Source organism: Sorghum bicolor, chromosome 8 (assembly GCF_000003195.3).
Source record: "Sorghum bicolor cultivar BTx623 chromosome 8, Sorghum_bicolor_NCBIv3, whole genome shotgun sequence".
NCBI classification, from domain to species: domain Eukaryota; kingdom Viridiplantae; phylum Streptophyta; class Magnoliopsida; order Poales; family Poaceae; genus Sorghum; species Sorghum bicolor.
This window is the reverse complement of record NC_012877.2, coordinates 7,442,399-7,458,162: the sequence shown is the minus strand read 5'-3', so window position 1 is coordinate 7,458,162 and position 15,764 is coordinate 7,442,399. Positions and strand designations below refer to the sequence as shown.

The 15,764-nt window shown below is 46.3% G+C and overlaps 1 protein-coding gene across 1 annotated transcript; it reads left to right on the top strand.

Moving 5' to 3' along the window:
• On the top strand, positions 478–1,314 carry LOC110437495. Its single transcript, XM_021465958.1, has one exon. The coding sequence runs from the start codon at positions 478–480 to the stop codon at positions 1,312–1,314; it is 837 nt and encodes a 278-aa protein (XP_021321633.1).

The following is a 15,764-nucleotide window of genomic DNA, read 5'->3' as shown; positions in this document are numbered from 1 at the left end:
TTGGGTTGGTATATATGTCTTTCCTATTTCGTTTCTTTAAACCAATCTGTCTTAATAATTTTACCCAGAAAAATCAGTTCGACCAAAAATTATGAAAATTTTATGAGAATAACTAGACTTAAGTGTCTTTCCTATGCCGCTGGAATTACCTTTTTATCTGATCTGGGCTGAGAGATATGAATGTTGAGAACAGAGGATTCCTGTGCAGTTTGAGTTCTGGGACAGTTTTGATTGGAGGCAGTTTATGGCTAATTTATTGACCGAATCTGAATTTGTGTTCTAAATAAAAGTTGTAGACAATTTCGTAAGATTTCCAACCATCAAAGTTTCGCCTCTGTTGGAATTTTATATCTCAAGATATTATCGTTTTACTGAACTGCTGGCACTGGACTCACTCAGAAAAGTTTTCAGAATTTCAAACTTGTTCATGGATGTCTAGAATTTTGGGAGATTCTAAAGTTCTGCATGTTATGACAGATGCCGCCAAGAGGTAGAGGACGTGGAAGGGGTGTTCCACTCAACCCACCTGCCACCATCGAACAGCTACTAGCAGTCCAGACGCAGCTCATGGAAGCCTTGGTGAACAACCAACAAAATCATCCAATCGGAGGGGCACCACCGCGTGATAAGCGGAGTGAATTTTTGAAAGGTCATCCCCCTGTGTTCACACACGCCACTGATCCACTGGAGGCAGATGACTGGCTTCGTGCAGTGGAGAAGCAACTCAACATAGCACAGTGTGATGACAGGCAGAAGGTGTTGTTCGCATCCGGACAACTTCAGGGAGAAGCTCAGACATGGTGGGAGTCGTTTGAGTATGGACGACCTCCCAATGCACCTGCTATCACATGGCTGGAGTTCAAGGAGAACTTTAGGTCTTACCACATACCAGAAGGGTTAATAGAACTGAAGGCAGAGGAGTTCAGGAATTTGAAGCAGGGATCTATGACAGTTCCAGAGTACCGGGACAAGTTTGCTCAGTTGTCGCGCTATGCTCCCAATGAGGTGGCTAATGATGCTGACAAACAACGCCTCTTTCTGAAGGGATTGTATGATGGGCTCCAACTCCAACTGATGTCCAATGAATACCCCAACTATCAGACGCTGGTGAACCGTGCTATCGTAGTGGATAACAAGCGTAAGGAGATGGATGCTAAGAGGAAGAGGATGCAGGGACAGGCCTCTGGAAGTAATACTCATCCACGCACCAACCAGCAGCAAGGTTCTCAGCAAAGGTACCAGGGACCACCTTCACAGTGGAATCGTGGTCAGTACCCCCAGCGCAACCAGTTCCAGCAGCGCCCGCAGAACTAGCAGAATCAGCACCAGGGCAACCAGCAGACGTCACGCCGGGGTACGCCTAGCAACACTCCAATGAAGACTAGTGCCCCTAACACCCCCAACAAGTGTTTCCGCTGTGGTAAAGAGGGTCACCTGTCATATCACTGCCCTGAAAAACAAAATCAGCAGACCCCCCAGAAGCAGAATAGCCACCAGAAGTCAGCTCCTAATACTGGAAGGGTGAATCATATGTCTTCTGAGACAGCACAGCAGGAACCAGAGGTTATGCTCGTTACGTTCGAAGTCAACTCTATCCCTGCATCTGTTCTTTTTTATTCTGGAGCTTCGCATACTTTCATATCACAAGCATTTGTTAGAATACATAGCTTACCCGGATGTGCCATGAAGAATCCCATATTAGTAAATTCAACGGGGGGAAGTATGCAAGCTGCTTATAGTTGCCTCCCACTTACTTTAACTCTAAGGGGGGTAGAGTTCAAGATATGCCCGATTGTGTTGAGAGCATCCATTATAGATGTGATTCTGGGAATGGATTGGATGAAACAACAAGATGCTTCAATTTAGTGTAAAGGAAAGGCAGTTGCACTAACAACACCAAAAGGGGACTGGATCTGTGTGGAAGTTGCAGTTCAGCCTCAGCCAACAGCTACAGTGAAACAGCTTGATAAGAGTGTCAATCTGGAGGACCTGGTTGTCGATGAGTTCCCAGACGTGTTCCCGATGATTTCCCAGGTATGCCACCTGACCGTGACATTGAGTTTATTATTGAATTATTACCTAGCACTGCACCTGTAGCTAAACGTCCATATAGAATGGGGGTTAAAGAATTAGAAGAACTTAAGAAACAAATAAAGGAGTTGCAGGAGAAAGGTTTCATTCGTCCTAGCTCTTCACCTTGGGGAGCACCAGAGATATTTGTCGATAAGAAAGATGGCACGCAGAGGATGTGTGTAGACTACCGGTCACTCAATGTGGTCACAATCAAGAATAAATACCCATTGCCTAGAATTGATGATTTGTTTGATCAGTTGAGAGGTGCTTGTGTGTTTTCCAAGATTGATCTTCGTTCTGGGTACCATCAGCTGAAGATTCGTGCCACTGATATACCAAAGACAGCATTTACGACCCAGTATGGTTTGTATGAGTACACAGTGATGTCTTTCGGTCTGACCAATGCTCCTGCCTACTTTATGTACCTGATGAATATGGTATTCATGGAATTTCTTGATAAGTTTGTGGTGGTGTTTATTGATGACATATTGGTATTCTCCAAGACTGAGCGAGAGCATGCTGAGCATTTGAGGTTAGTCTTGCAGAAGCTTCGGGAACACAAGTTATATGCCAAGCGAAGTAAGTGCGAGTTTTGGTTGAAAGAAGTTTCCTTTCTAGGCCATGTTGTCTCTAATGGAGGAATAGTTGTGGATCCAAGCAAGGTGAAGGACGTGCTCGATTGGAAACCACCTACCGATGTGAGTGGAATCTGCAGTTTCTTGGGATTGGCTGGTTACTACCGAAGGTTTATTGAGGGATTCTCCAAGCTTGCAAAACCAATGACAGCTCTGCTTGAGAAAAATGCCAAGTTTGTGTGGTCCGATAAGTGTCAAGAAAATTTCACGGAGTTGAAGAAGAGATTGACTACAGCCCCAGTGCTAGTACTGCCAGATCTAAGTAAGAATTTCTCCATATATTGTGATGCATCCCGTCTAGGACTTGGGTGTGTTCTTATGCAAGAAGGAAGAGTAGTGGCATACGCATCCCGACAATTGAGGAAGCATGAGTTGAATTATCCTACTCATGACTTGGAGCTAGCCGCAGTGGTTCATGCCTTGAAGATCTGGAGGCATTATCTTATCGGTCATAAGAGTGACATATACACAGACCATAAGAGTTTGAAATATATATTCACACAGTCAGATCTGAATTTGAGACAGCGACGGTGGTTAGAGCTGATCAAGGACTATGATTTGGAAGTACACTACCACCCTGGGAAAGCAAATGTGGTTGTAGATGCCCTAAGCACGAAGAGCTATGCCAATGAGGTGCAAATAGCCTCTATGGCTGAAGAGTTGTGTGCTGAAATTTCACATCTGAATTTGGGTTTTGTTATTAATGCAGTTGAGTTAGTAATAGAACCTACCTTGGAGCAAGAAATCCGAAAGGGTCAGTTGCAGGATGAAAAGCTGAAGGAGATAGCTGAAAACATAGTGATCGGAAAGGCACCAGGATTTCGGATGGATGATAATGGAACACTATGGTTTGGGAAAAGGCTATGTGTGCCTGAGGATCGATCTATTAGAGAGGCAATTCTGCGAGAGGCACACGAGTCCGCTTATTCTATACACCCTGGCAGCGCTAAGATGTACCTAGACCTAAAAGAGAAATATTGGTGGTATGGCTTGAAGAGAGATGTTGCTGAGTATGTCGCTTTATGTGATACTTGCTAGAGAGTCAAAGCAGAACATCAGAGACCGGCAGGATTGTTGCAACCAATGAAGATCCCTGAGTGGAAGTGGGAGGAAGTTGGTATGGACTTCATAGTGGGATTACCACGCACTCAGAAAGGTTATGACTCTATATGGGTAATAGTAGATCGGTTAACAAAGGTCGCTCATTTTATCCCGGTTAAGACCAAATACAGTGGACCAAAATTGGCTGAGTTGTACATGGAAAGAATAGTGTGCTTGCATGGGGTCCCCAAAAAGATAGTTTCTGATCGAGGTACCCAGTTTACGTCTCACTTTTGGCAGAAAGTGCATGAGTCCCTGGGGACTAAGCTGAATTTTAGTACAGCATACCATCCCCAGACCGATGGGCAGACTGAGAGGACTAATCAAATTTTGGAAGATATGTTGAGGGCAAGTGCTTTGCAGTATGGAACGAGTTGGGATAAGAGTTTGCCATATGCAGAGTTTTCAAACAACAACAGCTACCAGAAAAGTCTCCAGATGGCACCGTTTGAAGCCTTGTATGGGCGGAAGTGTAGAACCCCGTTGTTTTGGAATCAAGCGGGAGAAACACAGGTGTTTGGACCAGATGTGTTACGGGATGCAGAACAGCAAGTGAGAGTAATTAGGGAAAACTTGAGAGCAGCACAGTCCCGACAGAAGAGTTATGCTGATACACGAAGAAGAGAATTGGCTTTTGAGGTAGGAGACTTTGTGTATTTGAAGGTGTCTCCTATGCGAAGTGTGAGAAGGTTTAACATGAAAGGGAAGTTAGCACCAAGGTATATTGGGCCTTAAGTGTTGGAAAGACGAGGTGAAGTAGCATACCAGTTGGAACTGCCTGAAAGTTTAAAAGGAGTGCATGATGTCTTCCACGTGTCACAACTTAAGAAGTGCTTGCGGGTACCAAAAGAGCAGATACCGATAGAGGAATTAACCGTTAAAGAGGATCTTACTTATGAGGAGTATCCGGTCCAAATTTTGAAAACAGCAGAAAGAGTCACTAGGAGTCAGGTCATCAGAATGTGCAGAGTACAGTGGAATAGATATACCGAAGAAGCGGCTACCTGGGAAAGGGAAGAAGATTTAAGAAAGTCATATCCTCAGTTGTTTGAGTAAGCACCAACCAAATCTCGAGGACGAGATTCATTTTACGGAGGGTAGAATTGTAACACCCTAAAAATTTCACTTTTCCAAATAGGGCAATTTGATTTAATTAATTATTTGTGAGCACTGAGAAATAGTAAGAAATTAATTTTATTGAATTAAAATTCACTATAAGGCCTAGACACATGCTTGTGCATTCATGCTGCTGCATAGATTTTATTGAGTGGTGCTTCTTTTAATTTAAAATGATTTTAAAAATCCTTTTCAAAAGAATTGAGCAAAAGAGGAATTTAGAAAACTGGAAAGAGATTTCCTCTCCCCCTCCCTATCTCGGGCTCGGCCCATTCCTCCTCCCCCCCCCCCCCCCGCGGCCTGCTTACCTTTCCCTTCCCCCTTTCTTTCTCGCAGCGGCCCAGCGCCAGCATGCGGCCCACTCAGCGCAAGCCCAGCAGCCACGCGCCTCCTCCCTCCTCGCTTCAGCGGCTGACAAAGCGGCCCCGCTCTCCGCGTCACTGCCAGGTGGGGCCCAGTGGTCAGACCCGTCTCCCACCTCGAGTCCGAGCCGGACACGAGCCAAGCGCAACAATCGCGCGTGATTCGCGCGAGCTATCCCTCCTCCGCCCGACTCTACCCCTTTATATACTCGCCCCGATGCCCCGCAACTCCCTACCTCAACCCGAGCATCAGCCGCCGCGCGGCTTCCGCCGTTTTGCGTAACCGAGATCCAAGCCGCAGCCAATCCGCCGCCGCAGCGCATCCAAGCCTCCGGCCGCCGTCCGCCGATCGTCGTCGCAAGCCCCTAGTCGGCCTCTTTTCGTCGCGGATTTTTGCTTAGGTGAGTTCGCATCGAGTTCCCGAGCAACCCCGTGCGTTTATCTTGTGCTCTAGTGCGCGGAGTCGCCAGATTGGCCAACTCCGGCCATGCGCAGCCATGGCGCCGCCGCGGCCTGCCCAACTCCGGCCGGCCGACTTCAATCCCGCCCCGCAATCTAATCTGGTCCGTTAATCCACGATCCAACGGCCACGGTGGAAGGATACCCCTTCGGCCGTCAATTTTGCAGAAAACCTCCCGTGCTTTTTAATGTATAAACCCACCGTCCTTTGCGCTTTCTCCGATTACGTTTTCCAAGTTCGAAAAGCGTATTTTCGTCTGCGCAGTTCAAAAACCGTTTTCTCGAATTTACAGTGTTGACACCGTTTCTAGGCACGTGTCTAGGATGGCAGGATAAGGTGGCAGTACGATGTTTACAAAGCGGGTTGCCGATGATGATGGTTGCCGATGAGGGAGCGGTTGAATGTGACTAAGTCCACAGGCAGTAATATGGTGCCGGTGGCTAGATAAAAAGGTCTGCCGATGACTATGGCAAAGGGATTGCCGATGATGCAAAGGAGGAGTCCGGAAGCTGCCAGTTGTCATGTGGAGGAGTTTCGGTTTGTCACGAGGGATAGTTTTGTTATTTCCTTAATTATTTGCATCGTTTTGTATACGGATTCCGTGTAATTTGGAATTCGAATTCTAATCGTGTCTGGTTGTAGCTCTTTGAGCAGGGTATAAATATAAACCCTAGGGCCTTGTAATAATAAATCAAGAAATCAATCAAACACACGTTTTTACTCATATTCCAGCATCTACTTTTCGACGATTTCGTCATACTTTTTCCTTTTATTACGAGTTCTTAGGAATTCGTCGACTTAAGCTCGGCGTGTTCTCGAGTTCCGTGTGAATACCTCTTAGCCGTGACATCCGGGCGCATCGCTGTTGTCAGGACTAAAGTATTCGAGTTATCACCTTTGCCGATAGTAAGGTCAAATCGGCTGGCACGCCTTAACGTTTGAATTGGGTATTAGCCCTTTGTGTTTGCAGATCAGTTTTGCATCAACACATCTTTTGGCACGCCCAGTGGGACCAGATTCAAGATCAAGATCAACATGTCGATCTCTGACCTCGATCAAGAGAACGTCATCCCCGTGACGGAGGCCAACCTCAAGGATGAGCAGAAGCAAGCTATTGCCCAAGCCATGGAAGAGTTCAAGCAGCAATGCCTGAGGTCTTTCAGCATAAACAGGAGTGGCGAAGTGGTCCAGAAAGATGCACTGCCGGCACCACGGCAGGTTACCTTTGACGCTAATCCTGGCAAGCTTCAAGATATGGTTGACAATGCCATCAAACGAGCGTTGATTAACCAAGCTGGTGTACTGTCTAATACGGTTTTCAATGTCGTGGAAAGAACTTTCAAGGAAGGACAAATCCCACCAGATTATGTGGGCCCCTCCCATCATCAGCCAACGGCACCAGAGGTCACGGCTCCATCGGCTGCCTTGACGAATGCAAGTGCACAATCTGCCGTCCCTCCAAGTACATTGGGGACTACTGGTGCACTATCTATGCCGATGGCAACCAACCCACAAATTTCAGTTGGGCAGCATAAACTGACAACAGATATGTTGGCATCGGCAATGTCAGGGTTGACTCTTCCTCCCAATTGGTGGGGATACGGTATGCCTCCAGAGTTGACGCCGGGAACATCACAAATAACTGACATGAGGGGCAAAACTCCTATGACATCGGCACCTCCCAATGTGCCGGTGAACCAGAGTCCTCGGTATACCACAACCACTACTGCCAGGCCTCACACTGGAAATCTTCAAGATTCAATGTTCCAGATGCCCAACGCATCGGCAGAGTCAATGCTGATGCAACAGAGGCCTATGGCCCAGTCGGGGTATGTCAATTCAACGACGGTACCCAATTACCAATCATCGGCAGCACCTATGCCGATGAACGCTAATAATGGATGGCTTGGACAGCAAGCCTTTCCACAATCGCCCCAGCAGAGTTATCAGACTACAGGGTTCCAGCAAGGGCAGGTCTATCCCGGGTTCCAAGGTCAGGGGATTCCCAACCAGCCAATGAATTTTGGACAACAACTCGGAGGACAGCCAATCGGTGGACAGCAGCTTGGTGGTCCGCAGATTGGAGGACAGGTGATCAATACAATGTTCCGTGCAGATCACGTCCCGAACAGACACGTGGAGGTTCGCCACCAAGTGCCAGATCCGCAGCCGCCTCATCGGCAAGATGCCGATGCATATTGGGCCGATAAGATTGCTGAAGTAATGAGGGAACAATTTGAGATAAAACCCAAAGTCAACACTTATTCTTATCGGACACCGTATCCTCCCGCGTATGATTTGATCTCGCTTCCACATCGGTACAAGGTACCGGATTTTACAAAGTTTTCCGGACAGGACGACACGTCAACTATGGAGCATGTCAACAGGTTCATTATTCAATGTGGAGAGGCTGGTAACAGGGACGAATTGAGGGTTCGTCTATTTTCGTCATCATTGTCTGGATCGGCCTTTACTTGGTTCATATCATTACCTCCCAACTCAATAATTACTTGGGCCGATCTAGAGAAGCAATTCCACAAATACTTCTTCTCGGGGGTTCATGAGAAGAAGATCACCGACTTGGTCAAGTTGAAGCAACGTAATGATGAGTCGGTTGAGGGATTTGTGCAGAGGATACGAGAGGTGAAGAATAAATGCTATAGCCTGGTTCTGGATGATCGGCAGCTAGCCGATTTGGCTTTCCAGGGTTTGTTGCCACATATCAGGGATAAGTATGCCTCTCAGGAGTTTGAAAGTTTAAGTCATTTGGTGCAGAGGATTTCTGATCAAGACATCAAGCCTTTCGAGCCTAAGAGAGCATGGAATAAGAAAGTGTCATTTGTTGATGAAGCAACAAGCTCAGATTCTGATGAAGAACCAGTAATCGGTTTGGCAGAGTGGGTAAAAAACAAGAAGCCGATGTCTTGTCCTTTTGGGCAGAAGGAACCAGAGAAGTTTGCTTTGGACACCGCTAAGGCTGATAGGATATTTGACTTTCTACTTCAGGAAGGTCAGATCAAACTGTCACCTAACCATGTGATCCCATCGGCAGAAGAGTTGAAGAGGATGAGATATTGCAAGTGGCATAATGCAACTTCCCATGACACCAACGAGTGCAAAGTATTCAGACAGCAGCTGCAATCGGCTATAGAGTCAGGGAGAATCAAGTTTGACAGTTCCAAAGCCCAGAAGCCGATGAAGATAGACCAACATCCTTTCCCGACAAACATGTTGGATGCTAAGGGGAAGGCTAAGGTCTTAACATCGGAGACAGCTGAGAAGAGTGCATCGGTAGATCCTCAGCATCAAGTTACTACTGCCGATGCAAGAAGTAAGGGCTTGGTCCAGGAAGGAACTAGCTCAGGAAGGCTTCCTCGATCTGGTATCGTCATAACTCATAGAAGGCCTCGAGAAAAATGGAAACAACGGGAAGATCGGTATCGGCGCCAGCAGGAAGATTATCGACGGGAAGAAGAAAGACGCCGACAGGAGTGGAATCGGCACAGGGATCATTGGAATTGTCCATTCTTCATCCATTGTTGGGAGGAAAATATCAAGCTTCCTACTGTCAGAGATTGCCCTGAGTGCAACGGTTATGATCGGTACGATAGGATCGATCGGCATTATCATAATGATGAACGGCGATTTAATGGGCCGATCAGAGGAAGGGTGTCAGTTCATGACCGGCTGGGGGGCAGATATAGCGGGCACGACAGACTTAGTGACCGTGTACAGTATTTTCCCAGGAACCAAGAAGAGCTCGGGGAAATGGCTGATGCGCGGGTTCCCGATGAATTCATATTTTGCAGGGATGCTAACACGCATCGTATGGAGTCAAGGGAGAACCGACGCCCGACGGCAAGGCAAAGGCCACTTCCTCCATGGTGCCCTGGAGGATTAACCAAGACACAGAAAAGGAGATTGCAACGTGAGAGGCAAGAAGAGCTAAACAAGGGAGAGAACTCTGGAAGTCGGCAGCCGTCAGACACTAAGAGGGAAGGTCCATCGGCAGACGTCAACATGGTCTTCATGTTGCCGATGGAGTTTCTTGCACCAGCCAGCGATGATGAGGTGGAATTTTCTGATCAGATAGCTCAGTTGGCTCTGGATCCGATGACGGCTATCTTTGAGAAACCTGCCGATGACGAGAGGCAGCATCTTAAAGCCCTGTTCCTCAAAGGAAGGGTTGATGGGCAGCCAATGACCAAGATCCTAGTTGATGGTGGAGCTGCTATTAATATTATGCCGTATGCAGTATATCGGAAGCTTGGGAAAGGGGATCAAGATTTGACCAAGACCGATATGATGCTCAAAGACTTTGAAGGAAACGTGTCTCCAGTCAAGGGGGCGATATGTGCAGAGTTGACCATCGGCAGCAAAACCTTGCCGACAACTTTTTTCGTGATCAGCGGAAAAGGTGCTTACAACTTATTATTGGGAAGAGATTGGATTCATGCCAATTGTTGTATCCCATCTACAATGCATCAGTGCTTGGTTCAGTGGGTAGGTGACAAGATTGAGATTGTCCCAGGAGATTCTTCTTATGTCATCGCATCGGCAGAAGCGGATACTTACGAAAGGACCAGGTGCATTTCATGAGAAGTTTGGGAGAAAGATTTTCTCAAAGTTGCCGATTATGAGATTCCACCGATCCAAGTAGTCGGTTCTGACGACGGTTTTTAATGGATAGATTCGCCGATGATGGAAAATTAGGCCAGGGGTTCACATCGGCCGATGATTTGGTAGAAGTAGATATAGGTAGTGGTGATAAGCCTAGGCCTACTTTTATTAGTGCTAAATTAGATCCTGAGAGTAAGCGACAATTGACTAGTTTGTTAAAGGAATATAAAGATTGCTTTGCTTGGGATTATACAGAGATGCCTGGTTTAGACCGATCAATTGTTGAACATCGGTTACTCATCAAGTCTGGATTTCGGCCACATCAGCAACCAGCCCGCCGATGTAATCCTAACATTCTACCTGATATTAAGGCCGAAATCACTAAACTTATTGAAGCTAAGTTTATTCGGCAGTGTCGGTATGCCGAATGGATTTCCAATGTTGTTCCGGTTTACAAGAAGAACGGGAAACTTCGGGTGTGCATTGATTTCAGGAATCTCAATAAAGCTACGCCGATGGATGGATACCCAATGCCTGTCGCCGATCTACTGGTTGATGCTGCGGCTGGTCATCGGGTCATCAGCTTCATGGATGGTAATGCCGGTTACAATCAAATATTCATGGCGGAGGAGGATATTCCAAAAACCGCATTCAGGTGTCCTGGTCATGTTGGGCTATTTGAATGGATAGTCATGACTTTTGGGTTGAAGAATGCTGGTGCTACTTATCAAAGGGCTATGAATTTTATATTTCATGAGTTCATCGGCAAGCTCGTAGAGATTTATATTGATGATGTGGTGGTTAAATCTGGAGATTTCTCAAAGCATCTTGCCGATTTACAAAAAGTGTTAGAGTGCACAAGGAAGCATGGATTGAAAATGAATCCTAACAAGTGTGCATTTGGTGTATCGGCAGGGCAGTTTTTTGGTTTCATGGTACATCAGAGGGGTATTGAAATTAGTCGAAGATCTATTGAAGCCATCAATAAAATAGTGGCCCCTACCAACAAAACCGAGCTCCAATCCTTGATCGGCAAAGTAAATTTTATCAGGAGATTTATATCGAATTTGTCTGGTAGGATTCGTGCTTTCAGTCCTCTTCTTAAATTGAAAGCCGATCAAGAGTTTATTTGGGGAGAAGAACAGCAGTTGGCTCTGGATGAAATCAAGAAGTATCTGGTAAATCCTCCAGTTCTAGTTACACCTCAACAAGGGAGGTCCTTCAGATTGTATTTATCTACCGATGGATCGGTTATCGGTTCAGCTTTAGTTCAAGAATTTGAAGGGAAAGAAAGGGTAATTTATTATTTGAGTAGGAGGTTGATTGATGCTGAAACCAGGTATTCGGCCATTGAGAAACTATGCTTGTGCTTATATTTTTCATGTATCAAGCTGAGACATTACCTGTTATCGGCCGAATGCACTGTTGTTTGCAAAGATGACGTGGTCCGATACATGCTATCTATGTCGATTATGAGTGGTAGGATCGGTAAATGGATTTTAGCGCTGTCGGAGTTCGATTTGCGTTACGAATCGGCTAAGGCAGTCAAAGGGCAGATTATGGCCGATTTTGTGACTCAGCATTGCGGTCTAGTGGAAACCTTGGAAATTGTACCCTGGACGCTCTTCTTTGATGGATCTACCTGTGACCGGGGGGCAGGAATCGGCATTGTATTAGTTTCCCCTAAGGGGAGGAAGTATGAGTTTTCCTTGCCGATTGTTGCCACATCAACAAATAATCAGGCTGAGTATCAAGCTCTGATCAAGGGATTAGAGTTGTTAAGAGAAGTTCGTGCTGATGCTGTTGAAATATTCGGGGATTCTATGTTGGTTATAAATCAATTGGCCGGAAGCTATGAATGCCGAAGTGAAGTTCTCATAACTTATTTCGAGAGAAGTATGCAACTGTTAAAGGAATTCAAGGATTTCCGGTTGGAGCATGTTCCCCGATTGCATAATGAAGACGCTAATCGGTTAGCTCAGCATGCCTCGGGATATCAGCCAATGATTAATGCGACATCGGCAGTCGGTGCCGGTGATTGGAGGAAAGAAATTATTGATTATCTAAAAGATCCATCCAAAAAAGTTGAAAGACGGGTTCGATTTCAAGCAACCAAGTATGTGCTCCTTGAAGATGAATTGTATTATCGAACTATCGACGGAATTCTTCTCCGATGCTTGGGTGATGATGAAGCTAGAAGTTTGATGGGGGAAATCCATGAAGGAGTGTGTGGAGCGCATCAGTCAGCTTTTAAGATGAAGTGGATGATTCGAAGGAATGGATATTTTTGGCCAACCATACTTGAAGATTGTTTTAAATATTTCAAGGGATGTCAAGGTTGTCAAAAGTTTGGTAATATCCAGAGAGCACCCGCATCGGCTATGAACCCCATAATAAAGCCTTGGCCGTTCCGGGGATGGGCCATCGATCTGATCGGCCAGATTTATCCACCATCTAGCAAAGGGCATAAGTTCATTCTAGTTGCCACTGACTATTTCACTAAGTGGGTTGAAGCTATTCCTTTGAAGAAAGTCACATCGGCCAATATGATTGATTTTGTGAAGGAGCATATTATTTACCGATTTGGGATTCCCCAAACGATTACTACCGATCAGGGCACCATGTTCACATCGGGGGAGTTCGATGAATTCGCAATCGGTATGGGAATTAAAGTGTTGAATTCTTCTCCTTATTATGCTCAAGCCAATGGGCAGGCCGAAGCGTCTAACAAAGGAATTATCAAGCTTATTAAACGAAAGATCGAAGAAAATCCTAAGCGGTGGCATACATTATTAAATGAAGCATTGTGGTCTTATCGGATGGCTTGCCATGGATCGACCAAGGTATCACCCTATCAATTGGTGTATGGACATGATGCAGTGTTGCCTTGGGAAATTAAGGCTGGATCTAGACGATTATCTTTTCAAGATCAATTAACTTCCGATGGTTATGCCACTTTGATGACCGATGAATTGGACGATCTAGCAGGGCATCGGTTAAAAGCTTTAATGAGTATAGAAGAAAATAAGAAGAGAGTTGCTAGATGGTATGATAAGAAAGTGAAGGCTAAAGAGTTTGCCGATGGGGATTTGGTATGGAAATTAATTTTACCAATTGGGACCAAAAGTTCGAAGTTTGGAAAGTGGTCTCCTAATTGGGAGGGTCCTTATCGGATAAGTCGATCGGCTCCTGGTAATGCCTACATTCTAGAAACCCTCGAAGGAATTGAATTTCCCAGAGCATTACACGGCAAATATTTAAAGAAGTACTACCCCAGTATATGGGTCGATGCATAGAAGTTTAGGTGCCGATAACACTCCTATCGGCTGGATCCAAATGCTTGGGGACAAGACTTGGTGTCTCAAAAGTTTAGGCGCCGATAACAGTCCTATCGGCTAGACTAAAAGCTGAGGAAGCAGGAAAGCGCAGATACAATGCCGATGGAAACTCTATGTGTTAAGCAGCGTCTGGATTGCCGATATAGCGCGTAGCCGGATTTGGTTGGCTGCTTCTATCTCCTTAATGTCATCATCGGCAGAACCTTCTATCGGCTTCAGCTTCTTCTTCAGTTGAAGTGCCTTGCGACCATGAACGTTTCGCTCGTGCTCAAGAAGCCTGATGGTCTCTGGCAATTGGCTCTCTTCCTGTTGGGCTTGGGATAAGGTGTTCTCCACTTCCTTGAGTTCCGCCAACAGGGATTCTCTTCTTGCCGATAGATCGGATATCTTCTGCTTCAGCGCATCTCCTGAAGATCTCAGGATACCGATGTTCTTGTGCTTCTCATCGGTCAGGAGTTTCTCTTTCCTCATTTCATCGGAGAGTTGAGTCTGAGCGGCTCTATCGGCAAGACGCCGAGAAGCTCTCTGGTACTGCAGCTGGCGACTCTCCAGATGAGCGGCTTGGAACAGGATTTCTTCGACGTCGGCTGGGATTTGGCCTCTGAGAGTTCTGAACAGGGTCTTGGTAGGGTCGGAGTCATCGACCAAATGCGCTGTATCCTGGTGGAGGAGAACTGACAATTCTTCCAGCCTGGCCCTGATCTCTGCCGATGTAATGCCAACTGTCTGAGAAGAGCTTGCTTCTTCGCCTTCTTCTTCCGAGAGATCGATGGCGAAGGAAAACAGGCTATCGGGAGAATCTTGTTCCTGGGAGGGAAAGCAAGGTTAGCTCATATTTAGAGAATCGGCAAATAATGCTGGCGGTAAACAGTGACTTACTTGCTTCAAGGCGATCTCTTGCCTTGGACTGGGAGGTGCTGACGGAGCTGCGGGCTGATCGGCCAAAGATGCCGATGGAACTACAGGTTGATCGGCTAAGGTTGCCGATGGGACGATATCGACTGAAAGAAGACAGGAAGGGTTATGAGACTAAATGAAAATAAGTTCATCGGCAACGGTATTGTTAAAGTATGTTACCTGGAGGAGGAACAACGGTTGTCTGAATCGGGAGAACTGCCGATGATATAATTGGACCCACCGGACCAGTTGTCTGTTCACCTACATCAACTGATGTACCTTCTGTTTGAGGCTCTTCCTGCTGGGATTCTTCCATCTGTGGTGCTTCCTGCATTGGTTGGGGAGATGGCGCTTGCTGTGTCTGGACTTCTGGAGAAGAAGGAGAAGACTCCACTGGGATTGGAGATACCGGAGGAAGAGGGGGAGTTGCCACTTTTTGGCGTTTCGTTTCGGCCCTGGTGCTCTTGACACCCTTCCTCTTTGGCTGGCTGGACTGGGTGGCATCGGCACCTTGACGTGTGACCTTTGCCGATGCACTGGTTTGCTGCAATAACGAACAAGGGTTTATGAGTATAAATAAAGCCGATATAAAGATAGTCAGCGTAAAAGATAAGGATTTGACAAATTGCCTTGAAAGCCCGCGCTAGAGTGGGAGCAGCTACCGTTGGTGATGTCTGGGTTCTCCTGGTCGTAACTTTCCTGAGGCGCACACCCCGATGCACGATGGAAGCCAGAGTGGGAGCATTGTGGCCGATTGAGGAAATCGGGCCTGATGGAAACAAGTCGATCGGCTTGCCACTCCTGCTAACCGATGAGGGGATGTTATCAACCTGCAAAAGGAATACAAGGGTAAGCTACTGATGGAAATAATGTTGAAAAAATGAAACATCGGTTGGAGATACTTACAGTGTCATCGGGAATTTCGTATTCGGGGTCGATCATGCCGCGGTATGAAAGGGCCGATCTGCAGAATAGATGCTCTTTCCATTCTGCCCACCATAACTTGTATGCCTGAGTGATAAAAGCAGCTGGAACCCATTCTGATAGATCTACATCTGTATCGGCGTTTGGTGGTAGTTGGGCTACTCGACTCCACTCAAGAAAGTTATTGATAGTTTCTCTGGGTTTTATCACCTCGGCATAAGCAAGTGCGATTGGCAAC